Raw genomic sequence first — 23,509 nt, forward strand, 5'->3', positions numbered from 1 at the left:
TTAGAGCCAAACGGAAAATACCTTCTTCTAGAATACCACCTCCAAATATCTTTTTGAGGTTATTGTTAAGTACTATGTTCCTGTATTCAATAGTTTCATTTAGGTCTCTCACCTAAGACTTAGTACAGGTCCCTTTTGGTCTCAGTCCCCTCAGAACTGACCAGATTATATTGCCAGAAGTATGGAATTTCTGCCACACTTTGTAATACCAATCAATTGACTTGGTCTCTCTGAAGCCTGTCAAATATGCAATATCCCAAAGGTCATTATTTAAAACACAATTTAGACTCATTTTTTCATGAACCTTGGAAAACCACAATGCTCTCACCAGATTTCAGCAGAGTTCCAGGGTATTGCAAGAGCTCACTGGTCACACAGAGCATACCCCTCCTGCAAGCTTGGTTGCAGCAGAACCAAAGAATTAGAGCCAAGAGCTTAACCATCTCATGCCAGTGAGATCAGTTTTGTAATATAGCTGCACTGATTATATTTGATCTGTTGTGATTTCTCTTCCAGACAAGACTTAATCCAGGAAATGCACAGAATGCACATTCAGGCTGGCACACAGTCCCAGAAAAAGGATGGTCAGATTTTCCCTTACTAGCCATCCTATATGCAACTGTGTAAGAAATAGAAACTAGCCAAAAACAGTGATTAGTTTGCAACAATATTTTTTTCTAGACAGTGGCTAGCTTTTCAAAAAGATGCTTCTTTACTGCACAGACAGGATCTAGTGCTGTGTGACAGCACAAATATCGATGATGTATCTGTGCTACGTTTCACAGAATCTAAGGCTTTGTTCTCTATGTCTTCTGTACTAGATTCCTACTAAACAAATTAATGCCGATAATTCTGTTAAGTTAAAGAGGAAAAAAACAACAGACGAGAAAAAAATCCCGAAAGTTCACTAAAAATTATGTTAGACAACACAGAACATGTGCATCTGCAGTAAGTACTAATTCTTCACATCTAGACAATCACAGTACATAGCAGAGCTCCGGTGACTCACATCACCTTTAAGAGATCTTTTACTGCACTTGCAGCTTAGCTCCAGAGTTCACACCACTGAGCTCTGACCACCTGGCATTAACTACTTTTTCCCTTTAAAAGTAATGGAAAGAGAAAGGTACCTCTCCTCAGTGAGTTAGACCTTAGGCTGAACTACTTTTAGGTGACATTTACCTGTATTTATTACAGTATTGAGCCACTATCAATCTGGGCCACAGAAACCCAGACTCAAATTGTTATTTAACAAAGTCATATATATTCAAAAGAAGATAAATCTCTATTGCCTCCATATATTCTCATGCTTTTAATAGGACACCTGCCATTGTTCATATTTTGGTCTCACCAGTAAAGAGAAGAAAGGCAATAACAAAAAAACAGTGTGTAGGTTTCTTACTTAGCATCAGATGTGAATGAAAGAATTTCAGAAGAAATTATTAGTTAAACTAGGCTTGATTGTGAAAAATTTGTAACAGCTAGCACCTTACACTCAGTATTAATAAGAGACTTTTGTCCACTAAGCTTTCTGCTGACTAAAGTGGAGAAGCCAGGCTTTGTAGGTAGGATGGATCCAAGAAGTAGCAGTAATAGATCTGCAAAGTAAAGTTTAAAACAAAGCAGGCCTTCTATTTAGATTCCCTCTGCTTATTTTGGGGAGAATCATGATCAGTACAGCATGGGAACACAAAAATGGCCATAATGGGTGGCCCAACTATCCATCTAGTCTAAGATTCAGTGATCAAAAGCAGAGAGTTAAATTAGGTGTAAGAACTATACAAGAATGTAGTCACACCGCTACAATGGACTTAACTATAAGCTCCTTCTCCTTCCTTGCCTTTTGCCAAGACAATTAGCACTAATCAACGTAGTTCAGTAATTCACAAAGCAAAGAAATACATTTCCTAAATATAAAACATTTTTCACATACACACACAAAACATATAAATAACATGACCCATATATAATACGTGCCATATAGGTATATTTTTACATGCTATGGAAAATATATTTTCCTTAAACATCAAATTATTATTTAATTAATATGGTTACCATATTGTTAAAAACACAGTATTGTTCCTCTTTCTTAATACGCTAATATGTAAAACTGTATTTTTCTGTGAAAGTTCCTGTTCTATAAACAACTTGTCTGTGGTCATGAGGATGTTAAAAAAGAACATCAAGACTGTTTTTTCTGACACAGAAAACACAGACACATTTTGAACAGAAAAAAGTAAAACTGTTGCACAAACATGACATGACATGACATACATTACCTAACTGGTTTTGATCCAGTGTCTGCAACTATGCCCACTGGTATTTCCTGGAAGTTTAGATGGAAAACTACCACTCATCAGTAAAGAAACAATCAAATAGCAAGGGAAGAGCCAAAGCATTTTCAAAATACAGCTTCAGAAGTAGTGTGCAGCATCTGAGAGAGAATACCTTAGGAAGATATGCAGAAACAGTTCTCACTACTCTGCCTTCAACCTCGACCCTCCTTTTGTGTGCTCCTGCTGATGGAAACCATCTGCGACAACAGCCATGTTCCCTCTAAGCACAAAGCCTCTTCACCCATATGCAAGATAATTTCTCTAAAATGCAAATGACTGCAGGCCTTTCCGGGCCTTCCTGTGTGAGGTGAGCTGGCCCCCTCCCCAAAGAGTTGCGTTCCGCTCTGTCACGAGGGCATCCCAGAAATCAATTCAGGAAAGTGATAAGCTCCAAAAAGACTTTATTCTTACCAGAACTGTTCCAGGCTGTGAACGCGACGATTCCTCAGAGCAATCCAACTTTTCTAAACTGTGGCACAGCAAAACGCTATCAGTTGTCACCAGCCCTCGCTGCTGGGAAGACACGTGTGACTGACTGAAAGCTGAGGAAGTTGAAAAGAGTTGTGGAATGGTGCTGCAATGCCCAGCATAAGGAGACTGAAGCTTAAATGGCCACAAGACTACCAGGATTTTGGAAAACACTGGAACAGAGATTCACTCCATTTACTCAGAAGAGTTCACTTAAAATAGGTGTTAAGACAAGGGAAAAGGAAGCCTGAAGTAAAGGCAGACATGGAATGTCCCAGATCAGAGTAGAGAAATCACAGCTAGTAGAGGAATAAGGTGGCCTTAATGTTAGTCAACATCTTAAAATGTTTTACTTCAGAAGAGGCACTTTCTCCAAAAATACTCTCTAAGATGGAGGGGGGGAGGGGGGGGAGGGGGCGGAAATTGAGGTCTGTAACAGAGAACCTACAGAAAAAAAATAAGTTATGACTTCTGCTTACATGATCAAAAAGTCCCTGAAGGGAATAAAAAGAGTGAAAGATTCTGTCCACAACGAGCTTCAGAAATACAATAGGGAGGAGTGCACAACAAAGATGAGCTCCATGTCCCCTCACAGAATCAATATATTTACTGAAGGCTATAAATCTACTGTCCACTGTTTGAAAGGCAGAAAGGCAGGCTTCCATGGCATGTCAAAGTTGTCTCTCTAACAGACATCAGGCATTTTTCAGACTTAAATGAACATGAACTATTTCAGCACTTGACTGAAGAGCCACCACAGAGACGTCCATAGCCCAGGAGGGTGACATGAGCCAGCACTTCTCTGGAAAACATGATGATTTGCTTCAGGATAAGAGTCACAGGCTATGAGGATGATTAGAGGCCTGGAGTACCTTTCCTATGAAGAGAGACTGAGAGAGCTGTATCTGTTCGGCCTGGAGAAGAGAAGGCTGAGAGGGGATCTCAATGTTTATAAATATCTCAAGGGTGGGTGTCAAGAGGATGGGACCTTTCAGTGGTGCCCAATGACAGGATGAGGGGCAACGGGCAGAGACTGAAGCACAGGAGGCTCCACCTAAACATGAGGAGAAACTTCTTTACTGTGAAGGTGCCAGAGCACTGGAACAGGCTGCTCAGAGAGGGTGTGGAGTCTCCTTCTCTGGAGACATTCAAACCCCACCTGGACACATTCCTGTGTGATCTGCTCTGGGTGAACCTGCTTTAGCAGGTGGGTTGGAGTAGATGATCTCCAGAGGTCCCTTCCAACCCCAACCATTCTGTGATTCTGTGAAAACCAGATTTGCTGCGGGGGGGTGTGGGGCAAGTGTAGGATTTAGAAGTGTTCTCACTAGTTCAAGGAAACAGAGAAAAGCTGCTGGTACCTCCCTTGTCTAAGGACATGAAGGGCTGGGTGCAGCCAGTGAGGATCTGCTGTAAATTTCAGTGTCTGGTAGAAAACTGGGCAGCAGAGCCTGGAGAATATAATTCCTCTGTGTGTAATGTGTATTAGATAATCTGCCAATGGCAGAGAGAAGAGCCTTGAAACAGGTACCACAACACTGGGGTAAAGCCAGAAGCTTAAAGTCTAAGAAGCATGAAATTTAACAAACTCCTCATATTTTTGGGGATGCTTTTTAAATCTGCAATTCAACAGGAAAATATTTATTTGTATTGTTACACTACTAACTGCAGCAAGATGAATTTTCTTAAGCATCACAGAAAGAAAGGATAAAGACCTGTCATCATCTCCTTTATAAAGTGAATGGGTAAACATCCCTGGTATCAAAAGCATCGGGTCTTGTGCCATTCCTTCCTGTCCATTCCTTCTCACACTACAGGATTTGAAGGCACATGTTAAAGGGAAGTCACAGCCAAAACATACTCCAAGTACCACATCTAATTACATGGAGAAGTAAACCACTAAAGCCTGGTCTGTGAAAGATCTTAAAGAATCATCCATAATCACCAAAGGAAAAGTCATGTGAGAAGTCTCAACACAGACCAAGAGAAGAACATCCAGGCCTTGAAGCACTTAATATGAGCCAATAAAAATCAGAATATTTTTATTTAAAGCACCATCTATCTCAAGTATCCCATCTGAAACACGACGACATATCCATATAGTTTTTCCTTTTAAGAGTCCCACCACCCCCAGTTACAAAGATAAAAATACATAGCATCTGAGGTGGAACAAAGATGGCTACTCTCAAATGCAGGCAGAAGATCACTGGTTTTGAGTTGTACAAGTCTCAAGCATGAGATTCAACTCCAAGACAGTGAAGAGCAGCACAATTAGCAATGGTACATCTCAAATACTTCTCCCATTAGAATTAGACAAATCTACGTTGTCACAGAGCAACAAATGGGCCTGTGGTCCTACATATAAAGAAATGAAAAATGTTTGTTTGGGTGTTTTATTGTGGGTTTGTGCTGTTGGTTTTCTTGTTTTGTTTTTAAATCACTTGGTAATGCACACACCAGGAAAGCTCTCCAAGACTGCTGAGAGAAAGGCAGGACTTGTTTTTCTTGTGAAAAATGTTTTTTCGATATTTTCACTTAAACACACACACAAAAACTATGCAGAATTGACCTGCCTCTCTAAAAGCTGAAAAGAAAGAAGTCTTAGCTCAATCTTGTATGTCTACACTCTTAATCTTAGCCTTAAACAAGACTGAATTGAGCACAACTGCACTGAAGGTCAGCTTCTATACTAGCGTATCAAATTTCAAGCCAACAGCTCTTTTATTTAAAATATGTTAGATAAAAAGGTAATATGCTCTCTGTAAGAGTTCCCTTGAGGTTAGAAGAACCAATAAATTAACTGTTACCATATGTTTGGCTCCTTTTGGCAAAATTCAGTAACAAAACACTGCCAAACCTCTTTTGGCAGGTAATAATATTTGGTAGCTTATAGTACAACTTGGGAAAAAAAGGAAACTGGACAGAAAGCTTGAAAATTAACAGAAGAAACTGCATTTCTATCCTTGTATAGTTAGCTACATGCTATTGAAAGAAAAATTGTAACAAAGTCAACTCTATGGATCTGATAAGCAGCTCTCTCCTCAAAAAGAGCTCTATCAAATGGAAAGCCAAACACTCCACCTAGTACAGTAATGCAAATATTCTGCATGTTTGTTTTAAACAATGCTAGATATGTATGATGTATTTTACAAATGAGAAGCTTTGTAAAATTAGTATTCCAAAGTCTTAAAATGCATACTATTGGGGCTTTCATTATAGTGGGTTTATTTCATTATAAATAAGCAAAGCCTGGGCTTATTTGCAATGCCATGTTCTTAAGTTTCACTTATGTTAAAATTAAATACTGTGGTTTTTTCCCCACATCTTTAATACGTACATAATTGAGAACAGAACATAACAGATAAAAAGCCTTTGACACTACATCTCTAATTATAGACAGAGAATATGAAATTCTGTGTCTTTTAAGAACACCTATTACAGACATGTTTAAATTCCAGCTAAACAGGTGGGGGTGATAGGCTGGTCCTATCCTTTACCAAGAGAAGCAGGACTTGCTTTGTATTGACAGTTATATTAAATCAATGCTTTCTCAAATATGAAAAGGTCCATTTCATTTTATTTCTGTAATCATCAATTATAATGTACTCTAAATTCATTATCATTCTAATTTCCAATACAATGAATACAGTCTGTTATTCATGCCATGACGGTTTGCATGTACAGGAAAAACAGTTAAAAATTCCATATTTCTTCAATCAATTCCATCACCCCATTAAACTCTAATTTCTATGTATATAAATCACTTGCTATTCAGCTTACAGTTCCACACACATCTGGCAAGCAGTTTGAAGCAGGTTGACAGGTATAGGCCAGACATTTCACTTCTTAAAGTCATGTCATTGCATGGTTAATCTTATATTTGCATTAATTTGATTACAAGCACTTACAGGTAAAAGTAATCCTAAAATGTGGGTCTAATGATTATAATATAAGCTTCTGGAAGGTTTTTTCCAGAAGAAAAATATTGTTGCTATTCTACAGATCCTTGCCTCATTCAGCCATTTGGGATTTTACTAATAATCTTCTCATTACTTCTGATTTCTTATTTTTTATTTTAAGTAAGGCAATTTCTGTGAAGACTTGACACCAAAATCAGAGACTTCATTACCCAGCAAAATATATCCCCAGTTCAAAGTATTTAAGAGGGTTAAACAAAATGCAAACATTTAATGCAACATTAAGCATGTGAAATAAAAACTTGATTGCCTAAAGAAAGCATGCTATGCTGTTACCCTGGTGACAGGTTAAAAAAGGATTGTGAGCTGAATGGCTGTATGATATGAAATTAAAATGTTTCACATTGAACAATCCAAAATGAATTGGGAAAGGTTAGAGCAGAGGAGAGAGAAATCAATTCTCCAATGGCAATGGTGAATGGAAGTGAAGTCTGAATAGGATTTGCCAGTGGGGTGCAACAGCTGCCAAATATCCTGCAGCCAAAGAATTACAATAATACTGATGAAGTGTGCAAGAGCTTTTGGAATCATTGCAGGGAACAGAGAAATACTCCTACAATAATGAGGCCATTCTCTGTCCCATCCCACTTTCGCAGTTGAATCAAAGGAAAAAGAAACGGTTGAAAATTGTAATACTCGATAACAAAGGTATAAATGAATTATCTATCCCTTCAATCAATATCTTATATTTAACTATGGCTTTTGTGAACCATGAATGAAGCAAGCATGCTAAAGAATGGACAAATCAAGGCACATACATGTAAAAGTATGCAGATAATATTGAATGAGAGACTTTTTCTTCCCATATTATTTTGTTTATAACATTTCCACTGCAACAGCATCCAGAATAAGCTACACAATACACAAACAAACAGTAGAACACAGACAACACCCCAAGGAATTTCACAAGGTAAGGTCCTGATGTTTGTGCTTATCTTTTTTATGTTAATAATCTTAGGAAAGAAACATCAACAAAACATCTAACATGAACATAGTCACACATGCACTTACTGAGCATAGAGTCCCCCAAAGTCAAGAAAAAGTTCGCCCTTCCATAAAATCCTCCAATACAACTTCATTTCTGCTCTTTAAAACTCCAAATAAAACATGCAGATGGAGAGCAAAAGCTATGCTAAAAATAGCTGTGAAATAACTAGGGAGCACGTGGCGATTAACACACACCTTGTCAGTTCTATGGTTTCATGCAGGCACTTTTTACACACATATATTAAACAGGTTTAGGAGGTATAAACCTGCATGAGAGGGAAGAATTGTTTGGCTTATAAAAGGGATCAAAAGAAAGAGAGAGAGGGCTTGTGGTGAAGAGTGGGCCTTGCAGAAGAAGTCGTAAGCAAAGAATAGATGAGAAAAGAGCCAGATTCACAAATGAAATGGGCCAGGAATACAGCAGCACACAGAAAACACTCACATGTGCACACTATTTAAATACAAGTTTCAATGTTTAGTGAGCAGTAGCCACAGAAGCTATAAAGCTCCTACAGAAGCTGCTGTTTTGCCAGCAGACATGGTGAAAATAAAAAATTAACACAAGGACTTAGCCAGGTCCATTTATTTTGGCAAAGGGCTTTCCCACCAGCAATCACCCCAGTGTGCCGCTGCTCTGGAGAGCTTCTCTAAAGATGCTCAGAAAGGTTCAAACTTTTCATAATGACAATCTTCGTCATTATTTCATAATGATTATCAGCTCTAAAGATGGAGCAAGTATGGATTCCTGAGTGCCCAGTTGTGTTGGTTTGACTGAAAATGAGTTAATTTCCCTTCATGCAGTTAGAAACCTTCCTTTTTCATAGCTAGTATGGTGGTTGTTTGAATTTAGTTTGAGAACAAGAAGGTAACACCCCGAGACAGAGTTTACGTTTTTAATAGCTCTGGCCTGAGAGCCAAGGATGTTCTGAGTGCTCTGCCCATAGGTGTGAGGCAGCTGGGAGGAGCAGCATGGATGGGGCAGAGCTTGACTGACATCCAGACTGATCAATAAGAGTATTCCATCCCATTAGCATCATGCTTTGTATTTAAGGAGAGTCGGATTTTCTGGTTAGGAGGACAGGGAGACGGATGGAGACGGAGACCCATTCCAGTTCTGCTGTATTTTCAGTGGAATTCCATTCAGGAGTTCCCTTGGCTGGGCCTTTCACCATCCTGCTGTTTGCAGAGGCCTCCGGTTCTTTCTGCCTTTTAATCTCTTCTCTCCCCAGGATCGGCTTTGGGACCAGGTGCTGCTACCTGGGACCGGCTGCTCAGTGTGGACAGACTTTGTGAGGAAGTGCACTGAGTATCTTTCATTTTATATTCTATTTTATATTATTAGTAGTAGTATATTAGTGTAATCTTGTTATTTTATTAAACTGTGTTTATCTCAATCCATGAGTTTCTCCCTTCCCTTTTGATACTCTCCCCCATGGAGGCAGGGTAAGGTAGCAGCTACCATAGTTATATTGCTAGTTCGGGTTAAACCACAACACCAGGACAGCTTTTTCTCAACCCAAAAAATGACCTAGGGATGGCAGGTTACAAAAATTTCCCATGACAGAGCATTCTGTTTCTGGAATACATGTTCATGCATCATATGGAATGATGGCTCTGCTTTCAAACAGTTACATATATACCTTATATTACTTAGGTTATCAATTCTGATTCCATTAATTTAATCCAATCAAAGACAAAATATGACACACATTCTGTAGAAACAATCATAAATGCTACCTTGAAATGTCCCATTTTAACTTTTGTATTTTACATAAAATTTCGTTTCCACCGGCCAAGAATACCCGTTTCATATATTTGCATCTACTTGTTTGTCTCTAGCACATATAATCCTCTTTCTATAATAAGCAACTGAACAATGAAGAAGGGTAAATAATACCAGATTTTTAAAGACAGCTAGAATGTTATGTAGGGCAGCTGGTTTGTTGGTGATTAAGCAAGATTACAAAAAAAATTAAGTAATTATTTATAAGAGGTCAAAAGAACAACATTAAGTAACACCTAAAGAGGTCACAATCAGAAGAGCCCATTATAAACAAGGATATCACAAGGAAGAAAGGCAGAACAGTTGTGGTACTTTGCTAGTCTAGAGGGAAAGAAAAAAAACACACAGTGGAATAATGGTCTGAAGCTGCAGTAGTTACATAAACATATCGAGGACTTCCAAAGGCATAACAGTAAATCACGAAAAGAATGCTTGACTTATTGACCACAGGACCAGCACAGTAATGATAAGACAGTGTTATTTTCATGAGCTAAGGATGACTGCATAACTCCAAAGCGAGGGAATGAAGAAAGCCACAACTGGGCTGGACTTGGTCATCCTTACCAAATGAAAACAAAGTGTTTTATCTTTATATCCCACCAGAGGGTATTTGGAGGGTAAAGCAAAGTAAAACTATTTTGCTGTACTTGTGATAACTGTTCATGTTATTGCTTCAGTTCGGGGCAGGGGGGGGATAAAAATCACATAATGCAATTGGTACGATGCAGCGGTGCCCGTGACTGTGCTGCAAGTAAGAACTCTCCCTCCTTCCAAGCAGCCAGATCAGGTGACTCCGGCGAATCTTCCTGACATCATCTTCCCTCTTTTTAAAATTAATGTAACATAACCTTATTTTGTGCTGCTCCAGCAGAGCAGGAGCATCAGAAAGGTCTCCTGCTGGGCAGCTGACCATCCTTCCATATGGGGGAACCCCAGGCTGGCAAAGAGCTGGCTCCGTCCCAGACTCCAGCAGGAAAATCAGTGTAGCCGGTGTGAAAGCAAACGTGCCCGAGAGGTGTGGGGCTCTCCAAGCAGTTCCCTCACTTTCCTAATTATGCAATGGCAAGGCAGTGCAGGCATCTGAACCATCATTACTAAGTGTACCTGAGGATTTATGTCAATATATCTGTACCAAATCAACCTAGACATGAATGTACAACAATTCACTAAATAAGAAGCTAAATATATCCATTTCTGTTCTTGCAGTTCACCAGTCATGTTACGTCCACTGCACTGGAGCCCTGGATTTTAAAAATTTTAGAACACAAATTCAGCCCACTTATTTCAGTAATTGACAAAAACTTGCCTGTATTTTATTCATAATTTCTTGCGACATAATTACCCTCCCTGTGAAAGTATTCTTTTATGCTTTGAAAGCATCATCCATTTTAGGTCTCAAAATACTTTATACATGTTGAGAAATATTCACAAAACCTCAATGTAGTAAAGTACTAAGACTATTTTGTCTTTTTGTAAACTGGGGCCTAGTCCAACTGACTTCCCTAAGGTCCCACAAGAACAGTTAGGAGTTAAACTCAAGACTCCATAATCCCAGTCGTCTATATAAAACACACAAGCAAGAAAAAACTTCAGGATTTTTTGCTAGCAATATAAAACATTTTCCAGTGTGTTACCATCTTTTTGCATGTAGTATCGGGTAATATGGGCATGCAGCCTCACTCGTTTTTTCCAAGTCATAAATGATGAAAGGATAAAACCCATAGAAAAATTAGGAAAATAGACTTAGCAGCCAACACAAGCAACGCATAGGAAGTGCTGTAGGCAATTGGGTTTAGAAGGATAAACATCACATTAGTAGACCCATGAGATAGCATGATGTAGCCACACCTGGAGAGTCACTCTCCTATTCCCCTCCCAACCCACTAATGAAAACAAGTTTGAAGCCAAAACGTGAAGATTCAACTGTACAACATCATTTTTGGTCTCAAAGGCAAACTACATCAAACAGTCGTAAAATAAGCTGGATTCACTTCAGCCAAAATATGTTTCCACTTGAAACAAGATCGAGTTCTGTCTAGAAGACCTTGGAATTTTACTAGATGCTGTAAATCTGTTCAGCAGCTGTGGGTGGCACCAGTTTCACAATAAACTGGACTATGGAATAAGTAGAAAAAGTCCTAGGTAAAATAACTGAAAGCTGAACAATGAAAGAATCATCAATCATTCATGGCTCTTTCCTGTAGGAAACATGTGCCCCTATTATCTGGATATCACAGTGAAATATTCACATTAGTATCTGGCTCACAAAATACTAAGCATTTTCATTAGCTAATCATCTTTAAAAAAAAAGAAAAAAAAAAGAAAAAAAAAAAATACACAGCAACGTTTTCCCCAAGAAAACTGGTTAAATAAAAGCACAGTAAATGCTCTAAATATTCGATTGCATAACAAAAGTAAATGTCTATATTCCTGTAACTTTGAATATGCACAGGTCTCCAGCAGCTGTTCCAGCTGACCGCTGGCAAATTAATCCTTGGAGACTGTTGGTGAGGCCAGGGCTACAAAGCAACGCAGACAGTGGAAACTCACCTGTGGGTACTCCACCCAAACCATAACACAATTTATTCTAACACAGGAAAGGCAAGCCAGCCTTCGGCTTGGGGCCTGTATTAACCTCAATGCCACACCAACTCCTGCAACAAAGAACCCACCATACGGGTCACGTCTAATTGAAACTAGCTGAACAAAGTTGGGTGTTTGATCCTAATGAGACAATAGCTCGCTGACTGTCACAACACATTCCAGCAAAAACCTTACAGTCAATGATTCGGTCACCCAGGGGACTGAAAAATACATATTTCCCAGTCACATCCCTGCAAACATCATTGGCTGTAGAGGAGAACCCCTCTCATGAGGCTGCCACTAGTCAGATCTGTGGCACATGCCCACCTCTGCATCCCTGTTGTGAGCCACCCTCTGCTCACCTTTTACACGTTCCAACTCTTGTAGCTCTTCCAGAATAATTTCACTTGTCATGAGTACTTAACCTGGTTCTGTCAGAATGGTCTGAAGTTAAGTATTATTAAACTCCTTCTACACTAATACGAGTCATTTTACCAGAAGCCTGGTAGAAAGCAACTACACACAAAATCACGCCTGCGTACCTGGGGGAGGAGGAGGAGGAAAAAGGCAGAGACCAAGGGAGGAGGCGGCTAGGACAACGATTCCTTCATCTGGCTCAGCTGCATTTCGCCTGATGACAGTCTCAGTAGCCCTGCCAGTGAAAGGTGGAGCTTCTGTGAAGACTTCCAAGTGTGGTTCTTTCTATGTGTCTGAGTAGAATAAAAATCCTGAGCTTGGGCTGAATAAATCATGGGGAAAAAGGGCAACTCAGAATACCCCTACAGTTGTGAAAAGAATGCATATTATAAATAGAGCTCCCAAAAGGGAAAAGAAAACAAACGAAAACCTAAGACAAGCATATAACTGAAGTTCAGCAGAAAACTGTCTATTTCGCAGCTGTGACAAATTCAGAAGAAACAATGCATGATTTCAGAATACTACTTTTCAGTGCAACTCCTTACACAAAAATTCCTCAATTGATTTCAGTGCAAGAAAGAAAAAAATGCTGTCACCATATGTAGTGCCAGAGAGCTGGAATTCTGAAGAGGATGATCAACATGTTGATGTACTTTTCCAAACCATTAGGAGAATGTTATGGATCAACTTTGGAGTGTGCAGTCTGTCTATTCTGCTTACATCCTCCAACATGGATTTAAAATTCACAGAGACTCCAAACACCCAATTCTGCCACTGTGAACCGCATCCAAGATTACAACTGGCCTTTTTGATTTGTTGCCAGTTCCTACTCTGCACTTTTTGCTTACTAATATATTTTCAAACAGATTGCAACCATACCAATAAAGATGTGCTTTCCGTGGCCAGAGTCCTGCTCCCTAAAATGTACCCGTGACATGGAACACCTTCAAAAACAAGTCAGATGCAGTTTGGGTAAGTTAAGGACATGCTGTGAAGGAACCCTGATGGGACTGAGGTAACTTGTTTGCTCCATGGTCCTCAGTCCCCTCTAGAAGGAGTGCACTGGCTGCTCCAAGGAATGGAGAACACTGTCCAGGACACTGCACAATTCTTTGACCTCATTCTGCCTTTGTTTCTTTGACTTGTCCTCTGAAGGAGCTGCATGATTTTGGGGAAAGGATATCATCATCAGGTTTGGTTTTCTTCAGAAGTTACTTACCAGTATTTTTGCATTACCTTGTCCTTACTTGGCCTCAAACAGGCAGCTTTACTGTCATTAAAACAAAGAGATCTAACAATACATGTGCATTGAAACTATGACCTATTCAATAAGAACTACACTCAGCCACCACTTGGAGAAAATGTTAAGGCTCAGCTTCTGAGGGATTCATTCCAGATCTGCATATGCCTCAACAGACAGAAAAGACCACCTTTTGAAAGCTGAGCTGAACATAAGTACACCCCATCATGGGAAGAGAAAGTGATCTTCCCTGCACAGTAAAGATTTATTAGCTTCACCATTTAAAATCTGAAGAGTCAGACCTTAATCTAGTCTTACAAATTTCATGTGGTCAGACTCTGCTGCCTTCTCTGCTCACGCTGAAGGAATATATGTGAGAGTGTTAGGCTAGGACTTCAAAAATAAGCTACGTGTTTTCAAAGCAGGGGTGTATTTCTTTCCCTGATGCAGCACAAAAAGAGATGAATCACCACACCTGATTGCTCAGTGCAAGACCTGGTTTACATATTGGATTTCTCAGTTAAAATAGTTGTGTAAGTCTTTTCTATTAAGATATATAGACACTTGGTACTTAAAGAAAATACTTGCAATATAAAGAAAAGATCAAAGATTCTTCAAAAATTGGATTCCTTTTCTTTTTACCAAGTAAGAACATTTTACAGGTTTAAGAAAAAAAATTTCAAATCAGAGCAGGGAATGCAATAGCAGTTTGAGAACCACTACTTAAATCATCAATTCCTGTCCTTACTCTAAGTACAAAGTAATCCATCACTTCCCTATAGTAGTACCAGACTACCATGCTGGCCAGTAAAAACCTCTACGAAGGCTCCTCTTCATTTTCCCTCACTTGTCTTTTACTTAATGAACAGTGGCCTTTCGTTTTCTGTTCTTCTCCTTATGCGGTTTGCTATGGAGGATGTAACTCATGGAAGGAAATAAAAAGGTGCTTTACTTTCCCCTATAGGTGCATAAGGCAAGCAGTGACCTTGCCCTACATATGCTATATATTACAAAGCCGTTATGCTTGCCCTAAGTGTCTCTTCTTTTTTTTTTTTTAAACACCATATGGTACTATTTATCTTTGTGGGTACAAATAAAAATAAAGACTTCTTGAAACCACATTTGATTTATTCCTGACCACTGTAAAATCAGTAATAGAATACACTGTCAAACCACTGGCATGGAATGTGAATAATGCCTGTCCTGCATTCTGACTTCTCCCTCACACAAACACACACAACTACATTCAAGAATGCGAGGCAAGAAGAGTCATGCTGAAGTCAGGATTCACTGTGTGCAACCACTGCGAACCCCAACTACCTAAACAAGTTTCTCAAATTCAGTCATTGTAATAGAAGGTCTCAAGGCCTTGACAATGATGGGCCAGATGACAATGAAAGCTAGACACATCCTAGAGGAAAAAAGTGTACTGTTCCAATAAGCTGAAGAAGTTAATTAGTATTTTGACACTAGGTTCTGTAATGCGTGGCCAATTAACAGTACCTACCTAGGTTACTAGCAACTACTATACAAAAGAATGATGGAGTGGGGGAACAAAAGCACCAAAAAAAAAAAACCCACTTAAAGCAAGGTGTTGACTCTTCCAGCATTTATCAGTCAGAAAGTGTTTTCAGAATTAGACTGGAAACTATTAAGGCTCTTCATCAAGGTAGCAAATTACTCATGAAGCCACAATATTTTAAAGCTCTGTAGCTGAATATTCATATTATCCCAAAGTGCTTAGATCGCTTCAAATGGGCACACGGGAAATTTGTGATGCTCAATTTGTGGTTAGTCACTAATGCAGCAACATTTTGCATTAATGAAACTCCTGATGTGCATTAATTATTGTACTGCCTTGTAACACATTTTTGTGCCTATTAGTTTGCTAATATGTAGAATAAAAATAATCATGTATGACTTATCTGAGTAGGGAAATGTAAGCTGCAGCTCATTCGAATTTAGAAAAAACAGACTATATTAAGAAACCATGCAGTTTCTCACCAGTGTCTCTCGTGCATGAGAAGATGCCATTAACAAAACACATCAGCACATCTGAGTTCCTAGAAATGAACTTACCTCTGAGTCCCTAGAAATCTCTGTGATCTCAGTTGTTCAGTCACATACAAAGACGCTGCTGTTGCCAGTAGTTCTCTTCTTTCAAGATCTGTCAACTTGTGTCCTAGTTTTCAAAAAGCAGTTGAAAAAAAATTAGATACCAGAGATCAACACAGACTGAAAACATAACAACTACCAGTGAAGACATTGTTCAGTCCTTACACATGAAACCTACATTTTTTCCCCTAAATTAAGATGAGGCTCAGCATAGCAGACACTCTGAGTTTCAGGGTTTAAATTGCATGTTTTCATACAGATCAGCCCTACTGCTAACACAGTGTCACGGGGGAGTAATTTAGGGTTCTGCTTCCTGCAGGTATCTCTGTTAAAAACAATTTGACAACTCAAAGAAAAAAAATCTGAATGACGCTACAAGCATCTTGTTTTTGTTACCAAAATGTCACTAGTTGACATATTGTGCCTCATGCTGGTAAGGAATCCATCTGTACATTAGAACTTAACTCAAAATATACAGCATTCTTTCTCCCTACTTTACCTTGCAAAGGCTACAGATCTTCCAGGCAAAAGGGATAACACAACAATATAAACCCTAGAAATAAATGTGAATAAAACTACTTGTCAGCCCTGGGTCACTTAGTGAAGTTTGCATAATGATTAGTTTGTGAGTAATGGAGTCAAAGTCATGTTTGGCACTTCAGAAACAGAAAATGGATCAAAGTAGCCCACAATCTGAAGGAAGAAAGTGAAGTTAATTTGAAATTCAACCGTCCATTCAGCAGGCTAAAAGACAGAGCATTGCAACAGAACTTTGCTGGTCAGAACCTTTGAGTCAGAAACCGCACAACACAGATTTTGTATAAGAAGCTGGCAAATAGGTGGCCATGTCACCAGAGAAGCAGAACAGTCAAGACTCATGTGAGAGGGAGCAAAAGGACAAGTAGTCGGTCCATAAGGCAGAGGCAGGACGTTGACATGGAAGAGGACATGAAGTACAGAGATGAATTGTCATGGAGAGAAAGGCAAACTTCATCCTCAGGAGAGAGATTTCACACAGATGAAAGCAAGGGTGTTTTAAAAGCTAAAAGAGAGGAAAAGGTAACAACTATAGTTTAAAAAAATATATAAAGGTATAACTGAAAGATTTAGCTGAATGCAGGTTTAACAGCTGCTGTCTGCCTCAGCAGATCTTCAGGTGTACATATCACGTCAAATGCCACCAGCCATGGCAAGTACGGATTCACATGAAGGGCTGGGGGAAGCGGTGGGGTAGGGGTTGGGAAGGCTGCATCTCTCTGAGCAGCTCTGCCCAGGGGGGCACGTTTGCTTCCAGTCCTGCAGCCCAGAAACACACAGGTCCCTTATACCCATCCACTCTCACACCGCCACAGCACTACTGCATGTCACGTTAACTCACGCTCCCCAATACTGGTCAGTATTGAGTGACAATTCCTATCAGTAACAAAGCGAGACCAACCCAGTCCTCAGGAAAACTGAGAAGGGAGACCTTTGAAAAGGCCTGGAGGGGACATTACAGTAACAAGTGCACAACTTCAAAACAGGCTGTCTTCTGCACAGGACCCATCCTTCCACTGGGCACATTAAATACAGATTCATAAAGAGGCTGCGTAAAGTCCACTTTAGCAACGCAATCACACCACACTGATGGAAACACACTCATTACAGTTCCAGCTCATAACACAAAAGAGCTGTCACAGGCCAAAAAATGTAAACTTAAAAATAACAAAAGCCAGCAGATATGCATCAATTTATATTTAATGTAGTCCACATTAACATATTCTGGCTAAAGATTACTGCAACTTCCTTCACTCAGCGTTTATTGTTTTTTATCTGCCTTGAAATGGAAACTGCCTTTGCTTTAACAAAAGTGTGCAGAAATGCGAATGTTTAAAGGTTGAGGAAATAGCTTGAGAAACAAACTTGATCTTTCCTTTGCCAGTTACTAGAAAAACTGATTGCAAAGCAAAAGTCAAAAATGTTGAACTTTTATACTATTTGTGTATATATACAAACACGCATACATGTGTATATAAGCCTTATATAATTATACAATGCAATAACATCAACTATCTGGCTCTGAAATGTGCCAGTTTTCCAGTTGTTTACACACAGTGAAGAAGCTCTGCAGTCATTTTTACAAAATGTTGTACCTAAAATTCGTCATTTGTTTACATGTCTCAGTTAAAGATACTTCAGGACATCCATCCTAAAACCTTTGCGTTTCAGTGACCCTGCCTAACACCCATGACAAGTCCAGGTGACCAAAACTGCATGTTCCCATCTGCTCCAACACACACCAGTACAATCATCTCATAAAAAGAAACAAGGTAAAACTAGAAAGATCCCAATTTGAAGGTTTTATTGCATGACCTTCATCTTGGATGAAATCAATAACTGCTTTTGCACTTGCTGTGCTGCAAAAACTCTTTTCTCCCTGCATCTTCGATAAAAATCAAACTCCAAACAGTGAACAAAGGTCAATAATTTGAAACAGGTTAACAACCGATCAAGAGTTACATTCACCTCTTCATTGTGGTGAAGATGAAATGGTGAAAAAAAATGTCTATCCACTTTCTCTATTTGTCACTATTTGCATTAGTTGTGGCACAGACATGCCAAGCAGAAAACCCTTTATGACTGTAGTATCCAGTGTGGGCGATTTGCACTTATTTTCCTAAGTCTCAGAGGTAATAGAGACTGTTAACAAGAACATCCTAAAACTAGGTTTTGGTCTTTGGCAATAAAGATACAGTCCTACCACAGAATGTCCTTAGCATAACTTTGGAGGCACACTTCAGAAGCTTGATGAAAGGCTGCTTCCTAAGGATGGCAATTTATTACACAACCTTAGCCTCTGAACTCCAGCCACATTTCCCTTGCCTTCTGCTCTTGCTTTGCTTCTAGGCTCAGCAGCATTTTAAGCTGTTTTTAAAGGTAAACTTTCAATTACATTAGTCTATTTGGAAATACACAAATGTACCAAATAGCGATACCTTTGTTTCACTTCTAGTCTTATTTCACCTTACAAGCTTCCTCTCAGGATCTTAATTGGATGTCTGGAGGTATAAGTTAATATTCACCAACAATAAAGATGTAATAACGCAGCCTTTCATGTTCTCCATGCAAAAGATTGAACTGAAAAGTAACAAAGCTACCTGTGGGGTATTTGTCAAAGTGCTGCCTTGATAGGGAGTGAAACAAGTAAGTAGCAAAGGCTCCTCAACTTCCAACATGGGAAGTTCTGTCATTCCTCTTTCCTGCCCTCATCACTGCAGACCTCTGGGCTACATGGAGATTTCATCTTCACCATAAAATGTAAATTAGCTCCTAAATCTCTCTGCTCAACCTGGGATGTATTTCTGCATCCTCACTATCATCAGTGAACAGAATTATATAAGGAGAATGTAAAACAGGATTAATAGCCATAAAATTAAGTCACAACTGAAGGAGTGGAAGCACTGTTGTTCATGTTATTTAAAACTAGACCGCACACATCTATTACTACTAAATGACAGAACCCTGGTCGGAAGGAAGACAAGGAGAAAGTTTTTCTCATTCCCCTGATGTTATGATTGCTTAAATCAATATTATCCCAGTATCCCCCAAGCTGAGTCAAAAAGGTTCATGCAATTACTTTACATAACCAACTTCAAATTAAATTACATAAAAGGTCACTTTTCCCATAACAGCCTCATTTGCATTTTGTCCTAGAAATGTGTTTCCTACTATCAATTACAGGACAACAGAAAAAAAGAACAAAAAAAACCCCCACACCACCACAAACACAATAGCCCTGGTGATCTGCCTGGGTCTGTTACTTAATACTTGAAAAGTGACTTTTTTCTGATTGGGAAGAATAAAAATTAAAAGCAAAATAGGTAAGACAGAAAGTACAATGCATAATTCAGATCCACACTACTGGAGGCAATGTTTATCTCATTCCTAGGTTCTGTTTTGGCTTGAGTTTTTCCTCAATGGATTTCCACATTGACCATTACAGATGGTAGGTATACCAAGTAGGCTGAGAGAGTAAACGAAGTTGTGTGTTATGAGAGGTTTTAATTTCTTCCGAAATTTCAGCAGAGACTTGTTCCACCCAGAAGGTCATGGTAAAAGAGACAATATTGTCTGTGTATGCGACCTCAACCTCTCACAGAGCTCGCGATCACTTCTAAGATGGATGCTGTAGCACAAAGAAAGGAAACCTCTACTATTTTGAATTATAAAGGGATTAGTGACAGACCAAGAAACATTTCTTGGCTTCACCTGTCAGAAAGAAGAAAGTCAAGTAAGCCATCTGGTTAAGTCAATTTTTATAATCCAGTAGCTTCATAATATGAAGACAAAGATTAGATTCCAGTGTGAAGCAGATGAATAGAATTAACAGCAACCATCCTCTTCCTTCTAATGGTAACACAGCCAGGGGAAGCTGCGTTTCTCCCTCCGATTAATAACAAAAGTCTCCAGACTGAAATTTAAAGCCATAACTACAGTCCTAATTCACCTGAAAAAGTGCTTTCATTGATAGCAATCATGGAATGACCAAGGTTGAAGGGACCTTGTGAGGTGTTTAGTTTATTCAGTGTGACCCTCCTCCACACTGAGTAATCTTAACATCAAATTGAGACGGTGCTGCTCAGAAATTTGTGCAGTTAGGTCTTCAAAATCTCCAATTTATGTGTACCGCACTGAAGAGCCTGGCTCTGTCTTCTGGGGAACCCGCTTGGAGGTATGAGAAGGCTGTCATTATGTCCACCCTAAGCTTTTTGGTTCCAGCCTAAACAAGCCTGGTTCTCCCAGCCTCTCCTCACAGGTCCTCCGTTCCAACCCCACCACAACCCTGGTGGCTCTTCACTAGACTTATTGACATTTATTTACATCTTTCTTACATTCACAATGGGGTTCAAACTAGACACAGTATTCCAGGAGTGGCTTAATAAGTGTTGAGTAAAGTCAAGTAATCAGTCCCTTCAACCTTTACAATTAGAACAAACACAATGTATCTAAAAACCTTCACCATATTCACACTCTCCGGAGCCAATACACAACTGCAGGAGAGAGAGGCGTTTCCTCTTTCTTCCCTTCTCTATTAGAAATTGGTTAACACAAAGGACTGGCCATCAGAACTTCCACTCTTCCTCTCCACTCGCATGAGGGAAACATGCTACAAGAGGGCCAAGTAAAAGATTCTTTTTCCTTTTTCCCTGTGTTTTCGGTATGGCTTTTGTGACAACCTCTTGGAAAACATCTCACTTCTCATTTACACATGTTGTCTCTCCCAAAGAGAATGACCAAGCATTTGGGATGTCATTTAATAACCAGGAAGAGTGACCATTAACAAAAAAAAGTTCTCAGCATTCAGACAGATATCCAGGAAAAGATGGATTAACTGTGAAACAAAATGAACCACAAAGAATTATCCAATGGATAGGATAATAACCCAAGGATCCTTGAGTTTAATTTGTTCTTTGTCAAGGATTCCTCTTAGATCTTTGTGAAAATAGAGATACTTTTTGTGCCTACAAAACAGGGCTAATAGGTAGCATACCCCTTTCTCACCAGGCAGGTTAGGAAGTACAGAGGCATCCCAGGCTGCTTGGAAGCTATAGGAGGACAATTCATCCCACAATACTCTATTTATAGTATGAGCTACGCCTGCTTCTCGGCAAACATTTTTATTTTGTGAGCAAAGTGCCTGGAGGCCACTCTAAACCAGTTGTATTTGTATCATTTGACCTAAGCGGTGTTGCTGCACCCACCCCCCGGACCCACTCTCTTCCCAAAACATGTGTGTGTGCTCAGAGCAATAACCTGCTCCAGATGACCCGTTGTCAGCCGCTGTTCCAGCATCCATCCCTCGTACAGACCACAAAAGGGTACAGCAGCAGCTGTTTTCCCACACTGATCGTACCTTGAGCAAGCTTAGTTTCAGCACAGCGATATTTTAAAATAACTTGCAATAACCACAGTGGTTTTGTTAATGGAAGGATTAAAAAGAGTTAAACACTCATCACAAGAATTACTAAATGTGCCTGTTCTAGATGTAATTCAAAGTGGGCATCACAGGTTAATGGAAAAGCTACCAATATATTTCTAATAATTAATTTTTTCTTAACTTACAATAAAAGCCTTCTAAGAAACGACTTACAATGAAACCCTTGAAAATGAGACTGGAAAACAAAGCATCTCTTATTTTATTCTTAAGTAAGACTAAAGTTAATATTTATATTTGAAAAAAAAAAGCACATAAGAGAAATGTGCCAGTAGTTCATGCAGTCACCAGAAAGAACATCGCTGACTTTCACTGCTTGCCATCAATGTAAACCAACAGTGGCAACCATGTAGTTTACAGAAGAAACACACTGTATTGTGCTCAGGCATTACTAGAGCCTGCATCTTCATTGAATTTCTTTTTATTTCTTAAGTTTTCCAAATTTAAAACGCTCCTGATATGGATTTCTACTGTTAACAATGGCACATATTTCTAAGTATTTCCAAATCCACTTTGACTACACATTTCTCTAAATTTTCAGATCATCCTAGATCTTTTCATACAGCTACGTGTCTTTTATAAACAATAGTAAGATAGATAAAGCTACTTAATTGTCAACTTCTCCTAGCAAAGCCTACCCTGGGTATTTGTTTAAAAAGGTTGGTGGAAGTGAGTAGGGGACTTACATTGCATAAGTGAATTTGCCTTTGTTTCTCTTGCTGAGCTTCTACTCATCATCCACCCATGACCCTTACAACAGTTCCCATTAGCATCTTTGCATTTGCATAAATATTTTTCAACAGATAGTTTAAAAACTGTCCTCTAATTGAACTTGCTGGGGTTTTTTTTAAGACAGAAGTGTCTGATCCAGAGCAAACTACATAAAAAAGGTTCTAAATTACCTCAGTGACCTTTGAATCGGTATTTGTGAATAAGTACTCTTGACTTGAAATACAAATGCTTTTTAATAATAATACCTACTTTTTATCATTAAGAAGGCTAATGTGTGCTTCTATTTGACATATGGAAGGAAAAGTGGGAGGCTTTTCATACAGCAGAAACAAAGCCTAGTCATTTCACACATCCCATTCATTAGTTTCTGTTATGAAGTGTCACAGTATCTCTTTCTGTGTCTTTTGGTTTCTAGAGCAAAAGCTTATCTTTAAGACCCTATTAATACAATATTGCTGTTTACCACAGACTACAACACTAATCAGCTGTTTGCATCAGTGTCTATGTGCACACAAACACGTGCACAGACAGTTCAACTCAGGTGACCCCAAAACAAATTTCTTACCATCCTGCAATTTGTGGACCTACAAGTAATGAACTGATTATATATAAGCAAACATTGCAGTATAAAATATTAAAATGAGAAAAAGAAAAGACCAAAGTGCCTTTCCATAGTCAAAAATATGGAGCAGTGTCCACAAAACCTGTCCCAGCTTCTCACAAGTACCAAGGGCCCCAACAAACACACAAGGCTATAATGGTTTATGTTTTTATTGTTCCCAGTTGTGTGTCAGGTGAGGCTGCCTTTTCACAACATGGTATAAACCTAACATCTTGCATCCTTGCCTTCCTGCTCCATTCCCTTCTCCCCATTCCTAGCCCACCACTCACTTTGCA

The 23,509-nt window shown here is 39.2% G+C and overlaps 1 protein-coding gene across 1 annotated transcript in view; it reads right to left on the reverse strand.

The window, feature by feature from the left end:
• The window catches only part of PCCA (propionyl-CoA carboxylase subunit alpha), a 285,773-nt gene that overhangs the window by 123,184 nt on the left and 139,080 nt on the right, over window positions 1-23,509 (reverse strand). Inside the window, exon 18 of the mRNA XM_080356435.1 lies at window positions 15,871-15,973. Coding sequence (XP_080212561.1) covers window positions 15,871-15,973 — 103 coding nt within the window. The remainder of the gene's footprint in view (window positions 1-15,870; window positions 15,974-23,509) is intronic.

The sequence above is a fragment of the Nesoenas mayeri genome (genome assembly GCF_963082525.1).
Source record: "Nesoenas mayeri genome assembly, chromosome: 1".
In the NCBI taxonomy this organism is placed as follows: domain Eukaryota; kingdom Metazoa; phylum Chordata; class Aves; order Columbiformes; family Columbidae; genus Nesoenas; species Nesoenas mayeri.